Source organism: Muscardinus avellanarius (assembly GCF_963383645.1).
Source record: "Muscardinus avellanarius genome assembly, chromosome: 3".
Taxonomy (NCBI): domain Eukaryota; kingdom Metazoa; phylum Chordata; class Mammalia; order Rodentia; family Gliridae; genus Muscardinus; species Muscardinus avellanarius.
Window position 1 is genome coordinate 25,009,412 of NC_137788.1, and position 26,938 is coordinate 25,036,349.

Here is a 26,938-nt window from a genome sequence, read left to right on the forward strand (position 1 = left end):
ACCAGGGTATAGCTCAGAGATAGATTGTCCCTAGGTTCCTCCCCCAGTACTGCAAAAAAAGGAGGAGGAGAAATAATTTTAGACAGCTGTGGTGGCACATTTGTAATCCCAGCATTTGGGAGGCTGAGACAGGAGGATCATGGTTCACAGACAGCCTCAGCTACTTAGTGAGGCCCTCTGCAACTCAGTGAGATCTTGTTTCAAAATTAAGAATAAAAAAAGGCTGAGAGTGTAGCTCAGAGATAGGATGCCCCTGAGTTCCATCCCCAAGAATGCAAAAATAAATAAATAAATAAATAAATAAATAAAATGAAAATAAAAAATAGGGCTAGGGATATACCTTAGAGGTACAAATGGCCCTGGGTTCAATCTCCAGTACTGCAAAAATAATAATAATTATAATAATAATAATAATAATAATAATAATAGAGCTGGGGGGTTAGCTCAGAAGGAGTATGTCCCTGGGTTTAATCCCCTATGCCACAAAAATAAGTAAGAATAAAACAACATTTCAATGTATATCAATTTTTTTATTTTTTATTTTATTTCTGGTGGTACTGGGGGTGGAACCCAGAGGCTTTCTACCTCCGGGCTATACTCCCAGACCTATTTTATATTTTATTTGGAAACAAGGTCTCACTAAGTTACTGAGAGCCCCACTAAGTAGCTGAGGCTGGCTTTGAAGCTGTGCGATCCTCCTGTCTCAGCCTCCCAAGCATGAGAATTACAAGCGTGCGTCACCACGCCCAGCTTGTACATCAATTTTTTAATCTTCTCAATTCCCAGCCAAATCAGCAATTCAGAGAAACTTGTCTTGCTCATCTACTTAGAAACATACCCCTATGATTAACTAAAGGCCATGAACTTTTACTTATCTTTTCCTCTTTGTTTTTTGTTAATTATTAAAAATAAACACCTAACTCCAACTAGAATGGCAATCATTAAAAACACAAACAAGCCAGGAGTGGTGACGCATGCTTGTAATCCCAGCATTCAGGAGGATAAGACCGGAGGACCGTGGTTCACGGACACCCTCAGCTATTTAGTGAGGCCCTCTGCAACTTATGAGACCGTTTCAAAATAAAGAATTTTTTAAAAAAAGGGCAGAGGGTATAGCTCAGAGGTCGAGTCCCCCTGGGTTGCATCCCCAGACCCACAAAAAGAAAAAAAGAAAAAGAAAAATACACAAACAACAACAAATGCTGGCAAGGATGTAGAGAAGTGGGAACTCTAATACAGCGTTGGTAGGGATTCAAATTTGTGCAGCCACTTTGGAAAACTGTACGGAGGATCCTCATAAGAATGGGAACAAACCTATCATATGATCCAGCAATACCATTTCCAAAATAATGGAAACCAAATACTAAATTAATACATGCATATCTATGTTCACAGTCCCACAATTCACAATTGCCAAACTACAGAACCAGTAAGATGTCCATAAACAGATGAATAGGTTACAAAACTAGGGGACATGTATACAATAGAATTTCACTCAGCCAGCCAGGCGTGGTGGCGCACGCTTGTAATCCCCACACTTGGGAGGCTGAGACAGGAGGATCGCACAGGTTCGAAGCCAGCCTCAGCTACTTAGTGAGGCTCTCGGCAATTTAATGAGACCCTGTTTCCAAATAAAATATAAAAAAGGTCTGGGAGTATAGCCCGGGAGTAGAAAGCCTCTGGATTCCACCCCCAGTACCACCAAAAAAAAAAAAAAAAGAAAGAATTTTACTCAGCCACATAAAGAACATAATTACATCATTTACGGGGAAATGGATGAAAGTAGAGAACATTATCCAAAGTGAGATAAGTCAGTAATGAAAGGTTAAAAAAAAAAACAGTAGCAGTCAACATAGAAAAGTAAAAGAACACCAGCCATGGTGACTCATACTTGTAATCCCAGCGCTTGTTAGGCTGAGACAGGAGGACTGCGCAGGTTCAAAGCCAGCCTCAGCTACTTAGTGAGGCTCTCAGTAACTTAGTGAGACCCTGTTTCCAAATAAAATATAAACTAGGTCGGGGCTGTAGCCCAGAGGTAGAAGGCCCCTAGGTTCCATCCCCAGTACAACAGAGAAAGAAAGAAAGAAAGAAAGAAAGAAAGAAAGAAAGAAAGAAAGAAAGAAAGAGAAAAAATAAAGAAAGAGAGAAAGAGAAAAGTAAAAGAACATGCTCAAAAAAACAGCAGAGACAAAAGACCATCATGCCTGTGAAAAACAGAACACAAGCCAGGCGTGGTGGTGCAGGCTTGTAATCCCAGCATTTGGGAGCTGAGACAGGAGGATCGCAGTTCGCGGACAGCCTCAGGGACAGCCTCAGCTACTTAGTGAGGCCCTTTGCAACTCAGCAAGACCCTGTTTCAAAATAAAGAATAAGCCTGGCGTGGTGGCGCATGCTTGTAATCCCCGCTTGGGAGGCAGAGACAGGATCGCACTGGTTCGAAGCCAACCTCGCTGGTTTAAGAGACCCTGTTTCCAAATTTAAATAATATATAAAATAAGCCTGGGAGTATAGCCCGGAGGTAGAAGGGTTTCCAGGAACCCCAGTACCAAGGAAGGAAGGAAGGAAGGAAGGAAGGAAGGAAGGAAGGAAGGAAGGAAGGGAGGGAAGGGAAGGAAAGAGAAAGAAAGGAGGGAGGGAAGGAGGGAGGGAGGGAAGGAAGGAAAGAAGGAAGGAAGGAAGGAAGGAAGGAAAAGGAGGGAGGGAAGAAAAAATAGGGCTGAGGCTCTATCTTAGAAGAAGAATACCCCTGGGTTCCATCCCAGGTACTGCCAAAAAAAAAAAAAAAGGAATAAGCTCGGAGGTAGAATGCCCCTGAGTTCCATACCCAGTACCACCAAAAAAAAAAAAAAAAAACCACTTATTTTTATGCCCTGAATTTTCTGCTAACTAGAGTAGACTTCTCTACTTTGGGGTTAAAACTGCCTTTGCAAGAATACTTATTTCCTCATAAAAGTGGGCTTTTCGTCTCCACACCTACTTTTGTTCTCCTGAAGGAATTTTCCAACATGCAAGCCTAGATCACTATGGCTCCATTTCACAAACATAGACCCAAAACAATAAGAGATGAGTTGCTGCCAAGAACCATTATGGGAAGAAGATACCAGTGAGAAAAGGCCAGGCAAAAACAGAAGAAATTTGAGCAATGAGAAGAGGAAATCGAATATGAGAATTAACCTAATTTGATTTTAATCATTAAAGAGAAAAAACTATAAAGTCTATTCTACAGTATGTTTTGCTCCATTATACTGAATCTTATGCCTATATTTTAAGATACTAGCCTGGACTCAAACCTGTGATTTTCCTGTCTCAGCTTTCCAAATACCGGGATTACAGGTATGGACAACCACACTTGGCTATTTATTCCAGTCCTTAAAATACAGATAAAACAAGATTCTTTTCTAACAACAACTGAGAGGAGGAGAAAAAGGAAGTGTCAGGGATAAACTACAACTCAGTGGTAGAATTTAGAGCATGCCCAAGGTCGTCCTTCAGTCTCCCACCTCACTACCCACACACAAACACAAACCCCTCTTTTGGCTTGTCTGCAAACCCCATCTTTGTGAATATTTCCATTATTTATTTATTGCCAATAACACTTAAATACTAGGCACTATCCTTCAAAATATTCTTCCATTTTATGTTTGACAAAACCGAGGTTCAGAGAATTTATATAAATTCATGCAGCTGATGAAGATCAGAATTAAAATTCAGACTACACCTTTTACTATATCTACCCTATTCTCATAAAAAAGCACAAACCAGGCATGACGATGTGCACCTCCATACCTGTAATCTCAGTACTTGGGAGGCTGAGACAGAAAGATCACAGGTTCCAGGCCAGTCTTAGAAGATAGAAAGACCTTCAGCAGCAAGCTACTGAGGCCCTGTTTCAAAATAAAAAACTAAGCCATTGTAATCCCAATACTTAGGAGGCTGGAACAGAAGGATTGCAGGTTCAAAGCCAGCCTCCGCACCTTAGTGAGGCTCTCAGCAACTTAGGGAGTGAGACCCTGTTTCCAAATAAAATATAAAATAGGTCTAGGGCTGCCGGGCATGGTGGCACACGCTTGTAATACCAGCACTTGGGAGGCTGAGACAGGAGGATTGCACAGGTTCGAAGCCAGCCTCAGCTACTCAGTGAGGCTCTCAGCAACTTAATGAGACCCTGTTTCCAAATAAAATATAAAATAGGTCTGGGAGTATAGCCCAGAGGTAGAAAGCCCCTGGGTTCCACCCCCAGTACCACAAAAAAAAAAAAAAAAAAAAAAAAAATAGGGCTGGGAGCCGGGCATGGTGGCACACACTTATATTCCCAGCTTTTGGGAGACCAGACAGGAGGATTGATGTTCACAGAAAGTCTCAGCTACTTAGTAAAGCACTTTGCAACTGAGATCCTGTTTCAATAAAATAAAGAGGCCAGGCATGGTGGCTCATGCTTATAATCCCAGTAATCCCAGCATTCGGGGATGTGGAGATGGAGGATTGTGGTTTGTAGACAGCCTCAGCTACTTACTGAGGCCCTTCGCAACTCAGACCCTGTTTCAAAAAATAAAAAAAGGACTAAAAAATAGGACCAAGAGTGTAGCTTGGAGGTAGAATGCCCCTGGCTTCAATCTCCAGCACCACACACAAAAAAAGGGCCAGGGGAGTAGTTCAGTGGTAGAGTTCCCCCCAACTAGGTATGCATAAAGATCTTCATATAGAGAAATATATAACACTAAAAGATAACATACTCAAGCATTAAATTAGTCCAGACATGGTGGCACAGGCCTCTAATCCAGTGCTTGGAAAGCTAAAACAAGATGATCACAGGTACAAAATAAGCCTCAACCACTTAATGAGACTCTCAGCAACCTAGCAAGACCTTGTTTCAAAACAAAAAATGAGCTGGGTGGTGTGGCGCATGGCTTGTAATCCCAGCATTTGGGAGGCTGAGACCAGAAGATCATGGTTCACAGACAGCCTTAGCTACTTAGTGAGGCCCTCTGTAACTTAGTGAGACCTTGTTTCAAAATATAAAGAATAAAAATAGGGCAGTGGCTGTAGCTCGAAGGTCAAATGCCCCTGGGTTCCATCCCCAGACCCGCAAAAAAAAAAAAGGAAACAGAAAAAGGACTGAGGGTATAGCTTGGAGGTAGAATGCCCATGGATTCAATCTCCAGTACCATACACACATAAAAGTAACTTAAAAGCCAGGCATATGGCACACACTTGTAATTCCAGCATTCAAGAGACTAAGATAGGAGGATCCAGGTTCAAGGACAACCTTGGCTACTTAGTAAGGCCCTTGGCAACTCAGTGAGACCCTGTTCCAGAGTAAAGAATAAAAAATAGGGCTGGGGATATAGCTCGGAGGTAGAATGCCTCTAGGTTCAATCCCCAGTAACACACACACACACACACACACACACACACACACACACACAGCAGAGAGGTGTCCAGTGGAAGAGTGCTTCAGTCTTAGCCCTGGCTATGTATCCAAAAAAAGATGAAATAAAAGAACAAATGAACGGATGAACCTTCTGTGTAATCTGTTATAATAGCTTAGTAGTATTTACTGATTACTCCCCTCCTGGTACTGCATTACTTAACTGTCAAGCTCTAAGATAATTCCAAATTATCTGTCCATTCCCCTCCTTTTGTTTAGCAGAGTAGACAACTTAGGCAAAGAAAGTTTAAATGACTTGTCAAAGTTATAAAGGCAAGCTATCTCCAGATTCTGACTCTTATACAATGTCCCAATATGTGTTTGGGGTATTCTACCTTTAAAAAAATAAATAAATAAATAAACAACAAAATAATACAGAGCCAACAAGCCTATAAGAAACCCAAAGCTAGAGATGGAGCTTTACAGCAATACTCTGCCAGCAGCTGTATATGGGAAGATATAACAACCACCCACATAGCCCATCTGTGGGCAAACACAAGAATTCTTCTCTGTTAATTCAAGGATGATCAAAAGGAAATAAATTATAATGAGACCATGGGGAGAAAACTGCTTAACTAAGAAAAGGAAATTTCAGTCTGAAGACTTAAAAATGATGACTTCCAAAAATGACTTTTTATTGGAGAAAATAAACATAGATACAAACATATACACATATTTAGAAAACTATTTTAAATCCTCAATAGAATGTAAGAGAGCTTCTCTGAAACAAAATTAGAAAGCTATTAACAAAATGAGACTGAAACAAGAAAAGAAAAAAATCTTTTTTTTTTTTTTTTGAGCAGTACTGGGCATTGAACCAGAGGCATTCTACCTCTGAGCTACACCCACATTCTGATTTTAATTCTTATTTGAAAACAATATCTCACTAAGTTTCTGAGAGACTTGATAAACTGCTGAAGCTGACTTCAAATCTATGATTGCCCTATCTCAACCTCCCAAGTACTTGGATTAAAGGAGTGCGCCACCATGCCTCAATACAGAAAATTCATTTTAAAAATAGAGAGGCTGAGCTGGGCGTGGTGGCGCACACTTGTAATCCCAGCACTTGGGAGGCTGAGACAGGAGGATCGCGCATGTTCAAAGCCAGCCTCAGCTACTTAATGAGGCTCTCAGCAACTTAGTGAGACCCTGTTTCCAAATAAAATATAAAATGGGTCTGGAAGTATAGCCTGGAGGTAGAAAGCCTCTGGGTTCCACCCCCAGTACCATCAAAAATAAAATAAAATAAATAAAATAAAATAAAATAAAGAGGCTGAGGTAGGCATGGTGGTGCACACCTGTAATCCCAGTACTTGGGCGGCTGAGACAAGAGGATCACAGGTTCAAGAACAGTCTTGGCAAGTAGTGAAATTCAACCTATCAAGATCCTGTTTCCAAATAAAAATAAAATAGGGCTGAGGGTGTAGTTCAGTGGTAGAATGCGGCTGGATTCAATCCCCAGTGCCACAAAAAATAAATTAATAAATAAATAAAGCTAGGTGTGGTTGCCCACACTTGTAATTCCAGTACTTGGGAGACTGAAACAGGAGGATCACAGGTTTTTGGCCAGCCTCAGCTACTTGGTGAGGCCCTCAGCAACTCAGTGAGACTCTGTTCCAAAATAAAGAATAAAAATAGGACTGAGGCTGTAGCTGGGAGGTACAATGTCCCTGGGTTCAATCCTCATTACTGCAAAATAATAAAGTAAAATAAAGAAGCTGGGGTATAGATCAACACTACATACAGCTTGTGCTTAACATGCTAAAGGCCTTGGATTCCATGTCCAGAAGCAAAAAGAAAATAAAAATTAATGAAATAAGTAAAAAGATAAAGCGAGACAAACAAAGCACAGTTAATACAAAAATTCATGGCAAAATTACAATCCTCCAGGCAATAAGGAAACAAATGTTGCAAAAACATTTGAAAAGACCATATTTCTAGCCAGGCATGGTGGCCCACACTTGTAATTCCAGCATTCAGGAGGCTGAGACCAGAGGGTGGTGGTTCACAGACACCCTCAGCTACTTTAGTGAGGCCCTCTGCAACTTAGTGAGACCATGTTTCAAAATAAAGAATAAAAAAACAAAAAAAAGGGCAGGAGGAGTAGCTCAGCGGTAGGAGTTCCATCCCCAGTACCATTACAAAAAAAAAAAAAAAAAAAAAAGCTAATCTCCAGAGCTGGACATGGTGGCATGCTCTTAATCCCAGCATTGGGGAGGTTGAGACAAGAGAATAGCCATTTGTTGACAGCCTCAGCTACTACTTAGGGAGGCCCTTTACAACTCAATGAGATGCTGTTTGAAAAATAGGAGCCAGTGGCGCATGCTTGTAATCCCCCGCTTGGGAGGCGGAGACAGGAGGTTCGCACAGGTTCAAAGCCAGCCACGCTGGCTCAAGAGACCCTGTTTCCAAATTTTAAAAAAGTATAAAATAGGTCTGGGAGTGAAGCCCAGTGGTAGAAGGGCTTCCAAGAACCCCAGTACCACCAAAAATAAATAAATAATAATAGGGCTGAGGGGTATAGCTCAGAGATAGAATATCCCTGGAGTTCCATGCCCAGTACCACAAATAAATAAACAAACAAACAAGCAAATCTCCAAAAGCTACATACTTTATAATTCTAATGGTAAAACTTTTGTGTGTGGTGCTAGGAATTGAACCAAGGGGCATTTTACCTTCAAGCTACACCCCCAGCCCAATTTTTTATTCTTTATTTTGAAACAGGGTCTCACTAAGTTGCAGAGCACTTCACAAAGTAGCTGAGGCTGGTCGTGAACTGCGATCATCCTATCTCAGCCTCCCAAATGCTGGGATTACAACCGTGTGCCACCACACCCGGCTAATAAAACATTTTTGAAAATAAAAAATTGTAGAAATGCAGCCAAGCAAAGTGGTGCACCCCTGTAATCCTAGTTCTTGGGAAACTGAGCCAAGAGGATTAAAGGTTCGAAGCCAGCAACTTAGTGCAACCTGTTTCAAACTCAAAACTAAAAGGAGAGCTAGGAGTGTGGCTCAGATATAGAGTAACCCTGGATTCAATCCCCATTACCACAAAAAAAATTCAAAAAAATTTTAAATGTACAATTAAGTCGAGAGTGGTGGTGCGTATCTATAATCTCAGTACTTGGGAGGACAAGACAGGAGGATCACAGGTTCTGGGGGACACCCTCAGCAATGTAGTGAGATGCTCAACAACTTAGACTGTTTCAAAACAAAGTAAAAAAGGGCTTGAGGTATAACTCAAAGGCAAAATGCCCCTAGGTTAAATTCCCAGTATTCACCACCATCCTCAAATTTAAAGATCAGAAGTTTGGCCGAGGAATAATTTGAGAACATCAAAGAAATAATAAACAAAAGCCAAGTGTGATGGCACACACTTGTAATCTCAGTACCTGAGAGGCTGAGACAGGAGGATAGCAGGTTCACTGCTAGACTCAGCAACTTAGTGAGACCCTATTTCGAAGTAAAAGAATAAAATTGGTCTGGAGGTATAGCTCGGAGATAGAATGTCCCTGGGTTCCATCTCTAGTTCCACATAAAAATAATTTAAAAATGCAAAATATCAAAACTACATACATATTCGAACTCTGAATTGCAAAAGACATAGTAAGCAAAGCATGGTGGTGCGCGCTTGTAATCCCAGCATTCGGGAAGCTGAGACAGGAGGATCACAGTTTGTGGATAGCCTAAGCTACTTACTGAGGCCGACTGCAACTCAGCGAGACCCTGTTTCAAAATAAAGAATAAAAAGTAGGGCTGGGGGTATAGATTGGAGGTAGAATGCCCCTGGGTTCCATCCCTAGTACCACAAAAAAATAAAATAAAATAAATTTTAAAAAATTAAAAAGGCTAGGGGAAGAGTGCCCTTAAGTTAAATCCCCACTGAAGAAAGGGAAACAGGAAAGGAAGGAAAAGAAATACAAGCACAACATCAGAGCTGACAAAACACTTTCAGGGCTCTTTAATGTAGCTCTCCAATAAATGCTCGCTGGCTCTTCACCTTCAAACCCAAACCCTCTCACTCTCAGTACTCAAAAACACCCTATATTCGGTTACACCTTACATCTTTGTCAATTCAAAATGACACCTTAATATACTTCAAAATAAAACACTCCACTCAATAAGTCTTTCCAATATACCCTAATGACATAATGTATTCACCCATCATTTATGAGGCACATACTATTTGCCAGGTGCTGAAAATAAAAAGCTGGCAAATTAAAAAAAAAAAAAAACTATTACAGAGGTTTTTTGTGTGTGTGGTAGTGGTGGTGTAACCCTAGTCCTTTTTACTGTTTTGTTTTGTGGTACTGGGGGTTGAACCCAGAAGCATTCTACCTTCAAGCTACACTCCCAACCCGATTTTATTATTTTGAAACTAGGTCTCACTAGTTTGATGAGAGTCTCGCTACTTGCTGAGGCTGTCTGAGAACCACGATCCTCCTGTCTCAGCTTCCCAAATGCTGGGATTACAAGTGTGCGCCACCACGACCGTTTACAGTGGTTAAGTAAGGTGCACATGAGGATCACCAGGGAGTGCTTTAAAAAACAATACATCAACTGTGACTCATCACTGGAGATTTTGATTCAATAGGGCTGGACTTAAGCCCAAGAATCTGTTTATTGAAACAGCTAACTAATATCAAACAGGAAAAAGCAAATATTCAACTCCAATACAGTTGGTAAATCTTCAATAAGATATACACCAAGTGCCGGGCGTGGTGGCGCACGCTTCTAATCCTAGCATTTGGGAGGCTGAGACCAGAGGATCACAGTTCACGGACAGCCTCAGCTACTTATTGAGGCTCTCCACAACTCAGTGAGACCCTGTTTCAAAATAAAAAAGAAATTGGGACAGGGGGTGTAGCCCCTGGGTTCCATCCCCAGACCTGCAAAAAAAAAAAAGATATACACAAGTACAACAATGTACACAATGGCACTCAATGAAGGCACCCAACCTTAGAGAAAAGAGGATAAAAGGGCAACGTTTCCTGGAAATGAAGATTCTTTGCTTAAAGGGTAAAAGGTAAGGAAATGACTAGGTGATTGAGGAGGGAAGGGGGTTCCAAAAAGAGAAAAACTTGCAAGTGAAAATAGCACCGTGTTAAGAAACTGCACAAACTATAAAAATAGCATGTGTGTTAAAAAAGCTACAAATACTTCAGTATAGCTGAAACGGAGTGCCAAAAAAGAAAACTGCAAAGGTAAACTGGGACAAAACATGAAAGGCCTACTATGCCATGATAAGGAGTTTGGAAGTCATCTTAAAAACAATAGGAAGGGTGCGGTGACACACACTTGTAATCACAGCATTGTGGAAGAACAGGGTTCGCGGACAAACTCAGCTACTTAGTAAGGCCCTTTGCAACTCAGTGAGACCCTGTTTCAAAATAAAAAATACAAAATAGGGCTGGAGGTGATGCTCAGAGGTAGAATGCCCCTGGGTTCCATCCCCAGACCCGCAAAAAAAATTTTAATTTAAAAAGCCGGGTGTGGTAACACACACTTGTAATCCTAGCATTTGGGAGGCTGTGGAGGTTCACAGCCAGCCTCAGATACTTAGTGAGGTTCTTTGAAACTCAGTGTGAGACCCTTTTTCAAAATAAAGAATAAAAAAATAGGGTTGGGGGTGTAGCTCAGAGGTAGAAAGCCCCTGGGTTCCATCCCCACTACTGAAAAAAAAAAAAAAAAAGGAAGCCAGGCAGGCATGGTGTAACAGGAAGCCCTAACCTATAATCCTAGTATTTAGGAGGATAGAACAGGAGGACCACAAGTTCAAGGACTGTCTCAGCCAAATAGGGAAATTCTCATAAGCTTAGGAAGACTCTTCTTCAAGATAATAAGAAAGGGCTGGGGGTATGCCACCGCCGCCCCCCCCCCAGCATATAGGAGCATGACAAACGCTTATACCAATCGGCAAGGTCCAAGGAGGCCACGCCCCGAGGAAGGAAGCATCATCTCTGGCAGAAATACTCCCTGCTCTTAGATTTCTACATTAATAAGCTCTGATGATCTAAAACAGGATCCCAAGAATTAAGACTGTGGAAGAAATTGAGTCCATGAAAGATAAATTTTCTAGTAAAGGGCAGCCAGAATTCAGGGGCTGCAAAATTCCTTTTGGTCCCCGCCCCCCCCAGGCCGGTCCTTTGATCTAAAGATTAGCTCCCAGCACCTCTCTGCCAGCAGGGGAAGCTGCAAACCCACCTCTTGCCCCATTACCCAAAGAGATGTAAAACTGTCTCTGGAACCTGGGCCATTTGTTTTTCCTCTTAAGAGATGCTAATAAGCTCTTATCTGGCCTTAACAAGCCTATCCTTAGGACTCAGCAGCAGGACAGTAAAAAACTTAAAAGTCTGCCCCAAAATCATGCAATGAAGAACAATTATAGAAATCCAATCACCTGTGTTATAATATTTTTGCCCTGTTTCACTAACTGTAATATAAGTATTGCCTCATAGGGAATGGCGGAGCAGACAGGACCGGACAAATCTGCATGCAACGCAGCCCATGGATCTTGATAAAGGAGGGCCTGGACTAAGCCCTAGATACAAAAAGACTCTGGAAGGATCAAAGGAGATCCTAGAAGACTGAATTTCCCCAAAACGGACTTTGGGTGTGAACCCCCACCTTTACTGATGCCTGCCTGTCCCGTCGGATGCCCCCTAGGGCTCACCTGTGAGGCCAGAAACCTGATTCCAATGACAAAGGCCAAGGGGGCAGACTTCAATCACCTAGCCCCAGAGGAATCTTATCTTGTTTACACTTAATGCCTCACTATTGTCCTTTGGTGCTTACACAGGGTATAGGGTATAAATACTGGTGATGGAAATTAAAACTTTGTCAATTGCACAGAAGGCAGTTGTCCATGTCAATTATTTCAAATTCCCCCCCCCAGAGGAATCTCCACTTTTAGCGCTGTGAACAGGAACTTAAAGGAGTTTATTTCATAAAAGGGAAAAAATTGCTGCAGATAAGTGGCTGCAGAACTGCAACCTAAGCCCTTGTCCATCTTTCTGAGGATCTGGGTCCCAAACGGACTCAGTGCCAGATTTGCCCCCCAGGACTGAGCAAGTTCATTTCAGCAGGGGTATAGCTGAGAGGTGTAACTAGGAAGTAGAATGCCCCTCAGTTCAATCCTCAGTGCCAAAAAAATAAAAAAGGTACATGGAGGACTCAGAGTGTAGCTCAGTAGTACAGTGTTTATCTAGTAAGCCTTAGAGGCACTAGGTCCAATATATAGCATTGTAGGGGACAGAGATTGGAGAAGGGTGCTCATGGAGGTTTTTTTGCTCTCTCTTTCTCTCTCTATCTCTATCTCTATCTGTGTGTGGGGGGGGGGGGTTTACTGGGGTTGGAACCTAGAGGCTACACGCCCAGCCCTATTTTTTCATTTTTTCTTTCTTTTTTTTTTTTTTTAATTTGTGGTACTGGAGATGAAACCCAGGAGTACCCTAATTCAGAGTTACACCCCAGCCCTATTTTTTTTTCTGGTGGTACTGGGGTTCCTGGAAACCATTCTACTGCCAGGCTACACTCCCAGACCTATTTTTATACTTTTTTTATTTGGAAACGGTCTCTTAAGCCAGAGCAGCTGGCTTCAAACCTGCGCGATTCTCCAGTCTCCGCCTCCCAAGCAAGGGGGACTACAAGTGTGCCCCACCAAGCTCGGCTTTATGCTTTATTTTGAAAGAGGATCCCTTTTCAAAGGGCCTCACTAAGTAGTAGCTAAGGCTGTCCTCGAACCTCGATCCTCTAGTTTCAACTTCCCAAATGCTGGGATTACTAGCGTGTACCACCACGCCCAGCTTATTCTTTATTTTAAAACAGGCTTTCACTTAGTTGCAAAGGGACTCATTAAGTAGCTGAGGCTGTCCAGGAACTGTGATGTTGCTGTCTCAGCCTCCAAAATCTGGGATTACAAGCATGTACCACCACACCTGGTTTCTCGGGGAATTCTTGGTGGTTCAAATAACATAAGGTTAGAACAGTTCCAGCACAATTTACAAATATGTATGGTTATCACATATATATACAAAAAGGAAGCACTAATACCACAATCTAATTACCTGTAGGTCTTATTCAATACACTTAGTCAATTCCAGCAGTTGATGTTCCACATATTATGAATACTTTTTTGGGGTGGTGGTACTAGGAATTGAATTCAGGGACATTCTGCCTCCAAGCACACCCCAGGGATTATAAACATCAGTGAGCCACTACACACTGGCTTTATGAATACTTTCTCAATTAAAAGAGAAGTCCAGAAGCCAGGCGTGGTGGCACAAAGTTGTAATCACAGCATTTGAGAGTTTGAGACAGGAGGATTGTGGTTCATGGCCAGCCTCAGCTACTTAGTGAGGCCCTCTGCAACCTAGTGAGACCCTGTTTCAAAGTGAAAAGAAATAAAAAATAGGACTGGGACGGGATGTGGTGGCACACACTTGTAATCCCAGCATTTGGGAGGTTGAAACCAGAGGATCACGGTTCACAGACAGCCTCAGCTATTTAGTGAAGCCATTTGCAACTCAGGGAAACCCTGTTTCAAAATAAAGAATAAAAAATAAGGCTGGGGTTGGAACTCAGAGATAGAATGCCCCTGGGTTCCATCAGCAGTACTGCAAAAATAAATAAATAAATAAATAATAAAACAGAGCCAGGCACACCTGTACTTAGGAGGCTGAGACAGGAGGATCTCTGGAGGAGGCATCCAGAGATGCCTCAGCAACCTAGAGAGACACTGTTTCAAAACAAAAAGTAAAAAAGGCTAGGGGTATAGCTCAGAGGTAGAATGTCCCTGGGTTCAATCCCAAAAGTATACATGCACACACACACACAATCTCTCACAAACACACACACCAGATAATTAATATAAAGGAGGTCACTTCATTGGAGGAAAAAGTTAACAAATTCCCAAGGTCTTTTCCAATACCAAAATTCCACCAGAAATATATCAGCCATCTGCTTTCATTGAACATGGCAGACCAAGTTCTTATATTTAAGACAGTATTTAGTTTTTGTTATTTTTTTGGTGGGGGGAGATTTGCGGGTCTACGGATGGAACCCAGGGAGATTCTACTTCCAAGCTACACCCCCTGCCCTATTTTTTTTTTAATATTCTTTATTTTGAAATAAGGTCTAAGTAGCAGAGGGCCTCACTAAGTAGCTGAGGCTGTCCACAAACTGTGTTCCTCTGGTCTCAGCTTTCAAATGCTGGGATTAGAGATGTGTGCCACCATGCCCAGCCCCGACAGTATCTAGTTTCGTCTCCTTTTTTAAACCATTAGAGCCAGGCATGGTGGCGCAGGCTTGTAAACCCAGCATTCTGGAGGCTGAGACCGGAGGATCACGGTTCACAGACAGCCTCAGCTACTTACTGAGGCCCTCTGCAACTCAGTGAGGCCCAATTTCAAAATAAAGAATTAAAAAATAGGGCAGGGGGTGTAGCTCAGAGGTCAAATGCCCTTGGGTTCCATCCCCAGACCCACAAAAAAAAAAAAAAAAAATTAGAAATTTGGAAGGCTGGGCGTGGTGGTGCACACTTGTAATCCCTGTGCTTGGGAGGCTGAGACAGGAGGATCGCATAGGTTCGAAACCAGCCTCAGCTACTTAAGTGAGGCTCTCAGCAGCTTAGTGAGACCCTGTTTCCAAATAAAATATAAAATAGGTCTGGAAGTATAGCCCAGAGGTAGAAAGCTCCTAGGTTCCACCCCAATACCACAAAAAAAAAAAAGAAAGAAATTTGGAGAATACAAAAATGGCAAAAAGAAAACGAGTTCCCTTTAATCTCCCCACTATACAAAAAAATATTTTATGTATTTCCTCCGTTTTTAATCCATGTACATCACTCTTAATGAAAACTTAACACTATAAAACCCATATTCTTTTTTTTTTTCTTTTGCAGGTTTTGGGGATGGAACCCAGGGTCATTTGACCTCTGAGCTACACCCCCTGCCCTATTTTTTATTTACTTTTTTATTTTGAAACAGGGTGTCACTAAGTTGCAGAGGGCCTCACTAAGTAACCGAGACTGTCCGCTAACTGCCATCCTCAGGTCTCAGCCTCCTGAATGCTGGGATTACAAGCATGGGCCACCACACCCAGGTGTAAAACCCATTTTCCAAAATACAAATTAACAAATGAAGGAACTATATCTGATACACAATTACTTTCAATTTTTTTTTCAGCTCACCCAAATGAGCTACATCCAAATCACATTACCCATCTTGCTATATGAGACTATGATTCTTTTTTTCTTTTTTTTTTTCTTTTTTTTTTTTTTGTGGTACTGGCGGTGGAACCCTTCTACCTCTGGGCTACACTCCCAGACCTATTTTTTATATTTTATTTGGAAACAGGGTCTCTTAAGCCAGCAAGGCTGGCTTCAAACCTGCGTGATCCTCCTGTGTCTGCCTCCCAAGCGCGGGGATTACAAGCGTGCACCACCACACCTGGCTATGATTCTTATTTTGAAACAATTTTCTTTATAATTTCCTCTACCCTCCATGAAAATAAATTTCTTAAGAGAAAGAAATATATTCATTTCATTGTTTTGTATTTTATAAGACTTATGTCTGACTCCTAATAGTATCTCCATAATTTGGGATAACTGGGGGAAAAAAAGAATTTGACTCAATAAACTCAACAAATTAAAAAACACTTTTTTTTTTTTTTGAGGATGTGGGGATGGAACCCGGAACCCAGGGGCATTTGACCACCGAGCTACACCCCCCCACCCAATTTTTTATTCTTTATTTTGAAACCGGGTCTCACTGAGTTGCGAAGGGCCTAAGTAGCTAAGGCTGTCTGCAAACCCACGATCCTCTAGTCTCAGCCTCCCAAATGCTGGGATTACAAGCGTGCGCCACCACGCCCGGCTTTAAAGAACACTTTTTTTTTCTTTTAAATTTTTTTATTGGTGCATTATATTCATACAACATATTGGGGTAAAAAACTTGTGTGTACTCATCGCTGATTTAACCCCTACCCAATTCCCTCCCCATTCCCTCCCCATCCCTCTTCTTAATTAACACCAGGTTTGGTGCTTTTAAATACATACAGAAACTAGAATTAGGTTAATGAACTGTTCCCTTGATGAAGTCTTTAGGGAACTTTAATAGAGAAAAATTATTTATCACTATCAGATCAATTGACTATACATTATGACATCTAAAGAATTTGCAGCTAAGCCGGGCATGGTGGCGCACGCTTGTAATTCCAGCATTTGGGAGGCTGAGAACTGAAGATTGATTTGCGGACAGCCTCAGCTACTTAGTGAGGCCCTCTACAACTCAGTGAGACCCGGTTTCAAAATAAAGAATAAAAAACAGGGCAGACGGTGTAGCTCGGAGGTTGAATGCCCCTGGGTTGCATCCCCAGACCTGCAAAAAATAAAAAAAAAATAAAAAGGAATTTGCAGCTCCCTTGAAAACACCTGTTGTCTAGTGTATAAGCATTCCCTTCCCCAAAGATAAAAACAAGTTTATACTGACAGGCTACAAATATTTTCTTCATAGAGAGAAAAGCTGCCATTAGCCCAGTACAACTCATTACTCACTTGGAAAAAAATCTGGATCTATAGTGTAAAGTTACTTATCAATTAATCCTTGAGGGGCTTTGGTGGCACACACCTGTAATTCTAGTACTTAGGAGGCTGAGACAGGAGGATCACAGGTTCAAGGACAGCCTCAGCAAATAATGAGGCTCATCAGCCTAGTGAGATTCTGTTTCCAAATAAGAAAAAAAAAAATCAGGCTGGGGATGTAGCTAGAAGACATAATGCCTCTGGCTTCAATCTCCAATACCACAAAATAAATAAACTAATCCTTTTTGTATCTGTGCATTTAAAATTTATACATTATTTTTTCCCTGGTTCTGGGGACGGATCTCAGGGGCATTCTACCTCCGAGATACACCCCCAACCCTATTTTTTATTCTTCATTTTGAAACAGGGTCTTACGAGGTTGCAGAAGGCCTCACTAGGCTATCCACAAACTGTAATCCCTCCTGTCTCAGCCTCCCAAGTACTGAGATTACAAGCATGCACCACCACATCAGGCAAGATTTATGCATTCTTAAAATTTGGGGCTGGAGGTTGTAGAATGCAAAAAGCCCTGCATTCAATACACAACACCACACCAAAAAAAGCATCATATAAAAATCTTTGGGTAAACAGGATAAATCAAAGCACATGTCCAAATATTTATACAAAAATGTTCACAAAAGCATTATCTATAATTAGACAAAGGCAGAAACAACCTTAAGGTCTATCAACTAATAAATACATAACTAAAATATGGCAGATTTACATACAATGGACCATCACTCCGAAATAGAAAGTTCAGTAATGCACACCTATAACCCAAGATACTGTAATCCCAGCTACTCAGGAGACTGAGAGGAGGGGGTCATAAATTTAGGCCCTTCAGGACAACTTAGCAAGACCCAGTCTCACGATAAAAAGACAAAATTAGGAGCCAGGCGTAGTGGTACACGCTTGTAATACCAGAATTTGGGAGGCTGAGACAAGAGGATGGGGGTTCGCGGATAGCCGCAGCTACTTAGTAAGACCTCTGCAACTCAGTGAGACCCTATTTCAAAATAAAGAGAATAGCCAGGCGTGGTGGCACACGCTTGTAATCCCCGCGCTTGGGAGGCTGAGACAGAAGGATCACATAGGTTCAAAGCCAGCCTCAGCTACTTAGTGAGGCTCTCAGCAACTTAGCAAGATCCTGCTTCCAAATAAAATATAAAACAGGTCTGGAGTATAGCCCGGAAGTAGAAAGCACCAAAAAAATAAAAATATTTTAAAAAATAAAAAGAATAAAAAATAGGGCTGAGGGTATAGCTTAGAGATAGAATGTCCCCAGGTTCCATCCCCAGTACCACAAAAATAAAAAATAAAAAATAAATTACAAGGGCTGAGAATAAGCAGTACAAGTTAAAAACAATGTTCATCCACTGAATTGCCTGGCTGTCCAGAATTATCTCCTATAGATTGTCAATCAATGGTGGATATTGATATATCCTAGTGCCAAACACTGCAAGCAAAAGTGAATAAACTGCCAGGTGTGTGGTGGTACACGCTTGTATTCCTAGCATTTGGGAGGCTGAGACAGGAGGCTCTCAGTTCATGGACAGCCTCAGCTACTTAGTGAAGCTCTCTTCAACTCAGTGGGACCCTGTTTCAAAATAAAGAATAAAAAATAGGTCTGGGGTGCAGATCAGATGTAGAATACTTCCTGAGTTCCATCCCCAATACCACAAAAAAAAAAGTGAGTAAACTCAGCCTGAGGTGTGCATGCCTGTTATCCTAGTGATTAGGAGGCTGAGACAGGAGGATCACAGATTCGATGGCCTAAGCAAAAGAACAAGACTCTCAGTAATCTATCAAGACCTTGTTGTAAAGAACAAAAAGGGTTGGACGTATCGCTCAAAGGCAGAATACCCCTGGGTTCAATACTCAACACCACCAAAAAAAAAAAAAAAGTCAGTGAGCTCTGGAGCTGTCCTTTAAGATTCCTTTCTGTGGAGCTCCCAACTATCTCAGCCCTATAATCGGGAGGCCACAGTAGTTCAACTAATGGACCTTAACATTTTTTGTCTATTTCATCACCCACTTTATCTCAGCAGCTTACAGAGAAAACAGATTTCACAATAAGAGAATAAAACAATTACAAGTCAAAGACTTAACCTTCCATTTTACACAATGAAGCTTTCAATGGTATTCATTAAAAGTAAAATATAAAGCCGGGCATGGTGGCACACACTTGTAATCCTAGAGCTTGGGAGGCTGAGACAGGAGGATCGCACAGGTTCAAAGCCAGCCTCAGCTACCTAGTGAGGCTCTCAGCAACTTAGTGAGACCCTATTTCCAAATAAAATATAAAATAGGTCTGGGAGTACAGCCCAGAGGTAGAAAAGCCCTTGGGTTCCACCCCCAGTACCACTAAAAAAGAAAGAATAAAGAATATAAAATAGAGCTGGGAGTATAAGCTCCAAGGTATAATGCTCCTGGGTTCCATTCCCAGTACCGAAAAATATATATATATATTAAATATAACAATTAAAAAGCCTGCCAGGCGTGGTGGCACACACTTGTAATCCCCGCACTTGGGAGGCTGAGACAGGAGGATCACACAGGTTTGAAGCCAGCCTCAGCTGGCTTAAGAGACCCTGTTTCCAAATAAAAAAAATATAAAATAGGTAAGGGAGAGTAGACTGGAGGTAGAAGGCCCCTGGGTTCCATCCCCAATACCACCAAAAAAAAAAAAAAAAGAAAAAAATTAAAAAGCCAGGTGTGGTGACACACACTTATAATCCCAGTACTTAGGAGGCTGAAAAAGGAGGATCGGGTTCACAGCCAGGCATGCACCACCACACAGCTTAAACTTTTATTTTAAAACTCTCATGCTAGCCGGGCATAGTGGCTCAAGCTTGTAATCCCAGTATTTGGGAGGGTGAAACAGGAGCCAGCCTCAGCAGCTACTTAGGCACTCTGCAATTTAGTTTCACCTCCAGCCCTATTTTTTATTCTTTATTTTGAAACAGGTTCTCACTAAATTGTGGGACTAAGTAGGTGAGACTGGCCATGAACCTGCAATCCTATCTCAGCCTCCCAAGTACTGGGATCATAAACATGTTCCACCATGCCCAGTTTTTATTTTTATTTTGAATCAGGGTCTCACTAAGTAGGTGAGGCTGTCCATGAATCTGCAATCCTGCTATCTCAGCCTCTCAAATACTGGGATTATAAACATGCTCCACCATGTCCAGCTTTTATTTTTATTTTGAATCAGGGTCTCACTAAATTGCAGAGGGCCTAGGTAGCTGAGGCTGGCCGCAAAATACTGATCCTCCTGTCTCAGCCTCCCAAGTACTGGGATTATAAGCATACCCCACCATGCCTGGCTTTTACTTTTATTATTTTGAACTATGGTCTTACTAAATTGTAGGGGGCATCGCTAAGTTGCTGGTGCTATCCTCAAACCTGTAATTCTCTCTGAGCCTCCCTAGTACTGGGATTATAAAGGAGCTCTATCATGCCCAGCTTTTTTTGTTACTTTGAAACAAGGTCTCACTAAGTTGCTGGTGCTGTCCTCAAACCTGTAATTCTCCTGTCTCAACCTCCCAAGTACTGGGATCACACGCCTGTACCACCCACCCCAAGCTCAACCAACTTTTTTTCTACTTCAGTTTACCTGACTCATCAGGCAGCCTCTTACCCTTCCTATCAACAGCAGGCCTGATAAGGGCAGAGTCTCCACCTAGAGATTTACCCCTTTGTTCTTAGATTATTATTATTTCTTCACCACCACTAGCTCAAAAGGACAACTGTGCTAGAAAACCCACTCCTTACTGAGGATACAAATAACTCTGGTCATCAAGATAAAATTTCAAGCCGGGTGTGGTGGTGCACACGGGTGTGGTAGTGCACACTTGTAATCCCCGTCTGAGACAGGAGGATTGCGCAGGTTCGAAGCCAGCCTCAGCTACTTAGTGAGGCTCTCAGCAACTTAGTGAGACCCTGTTTCCAAATAAAATACAAAATAGGTCTGGGAGTATAGCCCAGAGGTAGAAAATCCCCTGGGTTCCACCCCCATTACCACAGAAAATAAATATATAAATAAAACCAGTAAATAATGTGATATAATGACTGCAAAACTAATAGCCCAAAACCAACACACTACTCAGAGTTCTCTAACTAGTTCATTATCTCCTGTGTCCAGACCAACAGATTTGTGTTGTGGTCATGTCAATTCCAACTTGGGTCCCTGGATTAGGCCCCCTAGGTAGGGATTAAGTTTTGCCATTTCATATTATTAACTGAGTTTGCTAACTGACCTAGATAAGAGTGCTCAGTAAGTCTGATATGATCCTTTCAGGTTGAATCACAGACCAGTGGAATCCTTCAATAAACACTTAGCTGGGAGTGTAGCTCAGTGGTAGAGCCCTTGCCTCAGCATGAGGCCCTGGGTTCAATCCCCAGAACTGCAGAATAAAAATATAAATGCTTGTTGACTTGCAGGACACAATCAAACTTTAGATGCCAGAGTTCTGCCAAGGACTGCCTGAAATGTGACTGGCCCACCTTGGTTTTCCTTTCAGCTTTCGCCCATAAGTGTTGCACAGGAAAACCCAAAATAAGATTTTACATATCTTCAACACAGACTAAAAACCAAACTGGCATGGTAGCACATGCCTGCAAATTCAGTTTGGGAGGCTAAGACATTTTAGGTTCAGCATACAGTAATTTAGGGAGACCTTATCTCAAAATAAAAAACAAAATAGGGCTAGGGTTACAGCTCAGTGGTATAGTGCCCTGGATTCAATCCCCAGTACCACACACACCAAAAAAAAATAAAAATAAAAAAAATTAAAAAATAACCAATGTTGATTTTTTTTTTTTTTTAAGATATTGGAGATGGAGCCCAGGGGCATTCTACCTCTGAGCTACACCCCCAGCCCTATGTTTTATTCATTTTGAAACTGGGTCTCACTGAGTTAAAAAGGACCTCACTAAGTAGCTGAGGCTGTCTGTGAACCTTGATCCTCCTGTCTCAGCCTCCCAAATGCTGAGGTTACAAGCATGTGCCACCATGCCTGGCTCATTTTTATTTTGAAACAGAGTTTCTCCAAGTTGCTGAGGTTTCCCCAAAGTGCTGAGGCTGGCCTCAAACCTGCAATGCTACTGTCTTGGCTTCATACATACTGGGATTACAGTTGTGCATCACTATGCCTGATTCCAATGTTTGTGATTTTTATTTGTACTTTTAGCTTTTTTTTCTTTGCAGCACTGTGGATTGATCTCAGGTACATTCTACCTCCAAGATACACCCCCAGCCCTATTTTTTATTCTTTTTTTTTTTTTTTACTGGTAGTACTAGGGAGGGAACCCAGGAACATTCTGTGGAAGTTGAGGCTGTCCACAATCCGCAATTCTCCTGTCTCAGCCTCCCAAATGCTGTGATTACAAGCGTAAGCCACCACACCCAGCACCCTATTTTTTTATTCTTTATTTTGAAATAGGGTCTCAATGAGTTGCAAAGAGCCTCACCAAATAGCTGAGGCTCTCAGCCTCCCAAATGTTCAGATTACAAACATGTGCCACCATGCCCAGCGTATGTATTTATTTTTGAAACAGCGTCTCACTAAATTGCTTACACTGGTCTCAAAGCCGAGCATGGTGGCGCACACTTATAATCCCAGCATTCAGGAGGCTGAGACCAGAGGATTACAGTTAGGTAACAGCCTCAGCTAATTAGTGAGGCCCTCCATAACTTAGTGAGACCCTGTTTCAAAATAAAGAATAAAAAATAGGGCAGGGAGTATAGCTCAGAGGTTGAATGCCTCTGGGTTCCATCCCAAGACCTGCAATTAAAAAAAAAAAAAAAAAAAAACTCGCTGGGCATGGTGGTGCACGCGCGCTTGGAAGACAGAGACGGGGATAGCGCAGGTTCGAAGCCAGCCTCAGCTGGCTTAAGAGACCCTGTTTCCAAATAAAATATAAAATAGGTCTGGGAGGGTAGCCCGGAGGTAGAAGGCCCCTGGGTTCCAGTTATCAAAAAAAAAAAAAAAATGGTCTCAAACCTGCAATCCTCCTATCTCATTACAAGGGTGCACAACCATATCCTACATGTTTGTGATTTTTAAACAATGTTTATCCAATTAAGGCAGAAATAACAGACTGCTTTTGTCTTTTACACAGGCACCACCCAAACCAAACATCTCCAGCTTTGAATTCCCCTCTACATTTATCACTGCCTACTGTATACCACCCGCATGTGTGTGTGTGTGTGTGTGTGAGTGTGTGTGTGTGTGTGTGTGTGGTACCAGGGGTAGAACCCAGAGGCTTTCTACCTCTGGACTATACTCCCAGACTTATTTTATATTTTATTTGGAAACAAGGTCTCACTAAATTGCTGGGAGCCTTAAGTAGCTGACACTGGCTTCGAACCTGTGCGATCCTCCTGTCTCAGTCTCCCAAACCCTGGGATTACAAGCAAGCGCCACCACACCCAGCTACCACACTCAACTTTGATTTTTTGATTTTTTCCCCCAGTACTGGGGATGAAACCCAGGGGCATTTTAACTCTGAGCCACACCACCAGCCCTAATTTTTTTTTTTTTTTTTTTTTTTTTTTGCGGGTCTGGGGATGGAACCCAGGGGCATTTGACCTCCAAGATACACCTCCTGCCCTATTTTTTATTCTTTATTTTGAATACCGGGTCTCACTGAGTTGCAGAGGGCCTAAGTAGCTGAGGCTGTCCGCAAACCATAATCCTCCGGTCTCAGCCTCCCAAATGCTGGGATTACAAGCATGCGCCACCATGCCTGGCCTCTTTTTTTTTTTTTTGAAACATACTGAGTTGCAAAGGGCCTAAATAACTGAGGATAGGATGTCTGTGAACTACGATCTTCCAGTCTCCACCTCCCGAATGCTGGGATTACAAGCATGTGCCACCGAACCCCACTAATTTTTATTTTCAAATGAAGTCTCCCTAGGTTAACGAGAGTCTCACTACTTGCTGAGGCCATCCTCAAACCTGCAATTCTATTGTCTTAGCCTCACAAATACTGGGATTACAGACCTATACTACCCTGCCCAGCTTACTTTTTCTTTTGAAACAGCATCTCACTAAATTGCTGAGGGCCTCTCAAAGTTGCTAAGGTTGGCCGCAAACCTACAATCCTTCTGTCTTAGCCCCCTAAGAACTGGGATTATAGGCATGTGCCACCATGCCTGGTATACCTGACTGCTTTTGAGGCAGAACATAAACACTAGAGGCCTTGCAGAAAATATCAATTCTTTGTTGTTTGTTTGTTTGTTTTGGTGGTACTGGGGGTGGAACCCAGGGGCTTTAAGTAGCTGAGCCTGGCTTCAAACCTGTACAATCCTCCTGTCTCAGCCTCCCAAGCATGGGATTGCAAGCATGCACCACCACACCCGGCTAATATCAAATTCTTTTTGCTAAACAAAATTCAGCCTGACAATACAAAATGAACCTTTGAAAAATTTTTTGTGTGTGTGTATGGTGCTAGGGATTGAATCCTGGGCATTCTACCTCCAAACTATAATGCAAGCCCATTGTGTGTGTGTGTGTGTGTGTGTGTGTGTGTGTGTGTGTGTGTGTTACTAGGGATGAAACCCAGGGGCTTTTCTACCTCTGGGCTATAATCCCAGACCTATCTTATACTTTATTTGGAAACAGGGTTACTAAGTTGCTGAGAGCCTCACTAAGTAGCTGAGGCGGCTTCAAACCTGTGCAATCCTCCAGTCTCAGTTCCTCAAGCATGGGGATTACAAGTGTGCACCACCATGCCCAGCATCCAGAAAAAAATTAACCAAAATCAAACAAGTTCTTAGAACAAGAGGACAAAAATGGATAAAACCTAAAAGACACAACCAATCCCTTCTATTGTCAGAAAACAACCAGTTCTATTTCAAATAAATTTTACTTATGCCACTGATTATTATCAACTTCCCACTACTTTCAACTATATCTTAAAAGTCACTTAAACCCAACAGAAAAGACTTAAAATAAAATTGTACTACAAAAAAAAAAAAAAAAAAAAAACCTTCTTTAAAGTATATTAAGCCAGGCATGGTGGCCCATGCTTGTAAAATCCCAGCATTCAGGAGGCTGAGACCGGAGGATCGTGGTTCGCAGACAGCCTCAGCTACTTAATGAGGCCCTCTGGAACTCGGTGAGACCAGGTTTCAAAATAAACAAAAAATAGGGCAAGGGGTATAGCTAGAAGGTCGAATGCCCCTGGGTTCCATCCTCAGACCCGCAAAAGAAAAGAAAAAAAAAAGCATATCAATGAAGAAAAAGTATTTGTTAAAAGTATTTCTAAAAATATATTGTGTAAAGCCAGGCATGGTGGCATATGCTTGTAATCCCAGTAGTTGGGAGGCTAAAACAGGAGGATCACAGGTTCAGGGCCAGCCTCAGCTACTTAGTGAGGCTCTCCACAACTTAGTGAGACTCTGCTTCAAAATAAAGAATAATAGCTGGGTGTGGTGGCGCACACTTGTAATCCCAGCTTCGGGAGGCTGAGACCTGGAGGATCGCGGCCTCAGCTACCTAGAGAGGCCCTCTGCAACCCAGTGATACCCGGTTTCAAAATAAAGAATAAAAAATAGGGCAAGGGGTGTAGCTCGGAGGTCAAATGCCCCTGGGTTCCATCCCCAGACCCGCAAAAATAAATAAATAAATAAATAAATAAATAAAAATAAAGAATAAAAAAAATGGGCTGGGGGTGTTGCTTGGAGGTAGAATGCCCCTGGGTTCAATCCCTAGTACCACACACACAAAAAATTAGACATTGTGTATATTAAAACAATCTTAAATTAATTCATTCAGTATAAATTCATTTTTAAATGAATTAGTTATTTACTATCTAACACCAGAACAGTAAATGACCCTGTGACATTACAATAATCATCCTTTAAAACAAATGACTCTTTTTCAGACCAAACTAAATCAGCAATTTAAGCTTTTAAAGACATTCAGTGAAAGCAGATATCCTAAGTGAACAATGATTATAAAGAGTTTCAAAGCTGAAATAGTGAACATTTTTTACCTGATGTTCTGCATGAATGTTATCCCCAGTAGGCCATCGATGTTTGCTATTATTATAGCCGCCTCCACCACTTCCTCCTCCCCCAAGCTGCTCACCATGCTGCCTCTGAAAGAAGTAGTCCACCATAGCGTCGTCCTGGGAACGGCCTGCAACTCCTATGGATCCTGGGACAGGGCTAGAGTGTGTCCCAGCTGCAAGAGCCTGGTTTGCAGCTGGTTGTGGCTGCGCTTGCGACCCTGTTCCAGATGTCAAAACAACAGGCATGTTGGGATTAGCTGGTTCTTGAGGGTGATGTTTCAGGTGGGGGCTGAAAGAGTCCTGCCAAAGCACTGCTTTTCTCTTCAAGACACATGCAACGCTCATTCCACCAACACCTAAGGACAAACAGGTTACAAATCTTTTAATATTTTCACTTTTTAAAAATGACTCAATATACCATAAAAATATGAAATCCATGTCTTCTAAATATAATCAACATAAACTAGTTTCTACCAAGCTGGTAAGCATTTTTTTAATCTACACATACCAGGCCTAGTGGCACATGACTGTAATCCCAGTACTTGCAAGGCTGAGACAGGAGGATCACAGATTCAAAGGCAGTTTCAGCAGCTTAGCAAGACTGATTTTTCTTGTCTCTTTTTCTTTGTGTGTCTGTGTGTGTGCGTGTGCATACACGTGCACATGTAAGTGCATTTGCGCACACAGGTTACTGGGGATTGAAGAGGGCTGCTCAAACTCCAAGTCACACCTCCAGCCCTATTTTATTTATTATTTTGCAACAGGGTCTCACTAAATTCCTTAGCCTAGCCTAGAAGCTGTACAGATCCTCCTGGAGAGTCCCTGTTTCAAAATAAAAACTAAAATAGGCCTGGCGGGTAACTTGGAGGCAAAATGCCCTTGGGTTCAATCCCCAGTACCACTTTTCA

At 42.0% G+C, this 26,938-nt stretch overlaps 1 protein-coding gene across 8 annotated transcripts in view; it reads right to left on the reverse strand.

Moving 5' to 3' along the window:
- PUM1 (pumilio RNA binding family member 1) overlaps positions 1 to 26,375 on the reverse strand; it is a gene marked incomplete at both ends in the record, with an annotated part of 133,118 nt that extends 106,743 nt beyond the window's left edge. For all 8 annotated transcript variants that reach the window (XM_080690544.1, XM_080690543.1, XM_080690542.1 and 5 more), the window contains one exon: positions 26,013 to 26,375. In XM_080690544.1, coding sequence (XP_080546670.1) covers positions 26,013 to 26,375 — 363 coding nt within the window. The remainder of the gene's footprint in view (positions 1 to 26,012) is intronic.
- Positions 26,376 to 26,938: the final 563 nt, after the last annotated feature.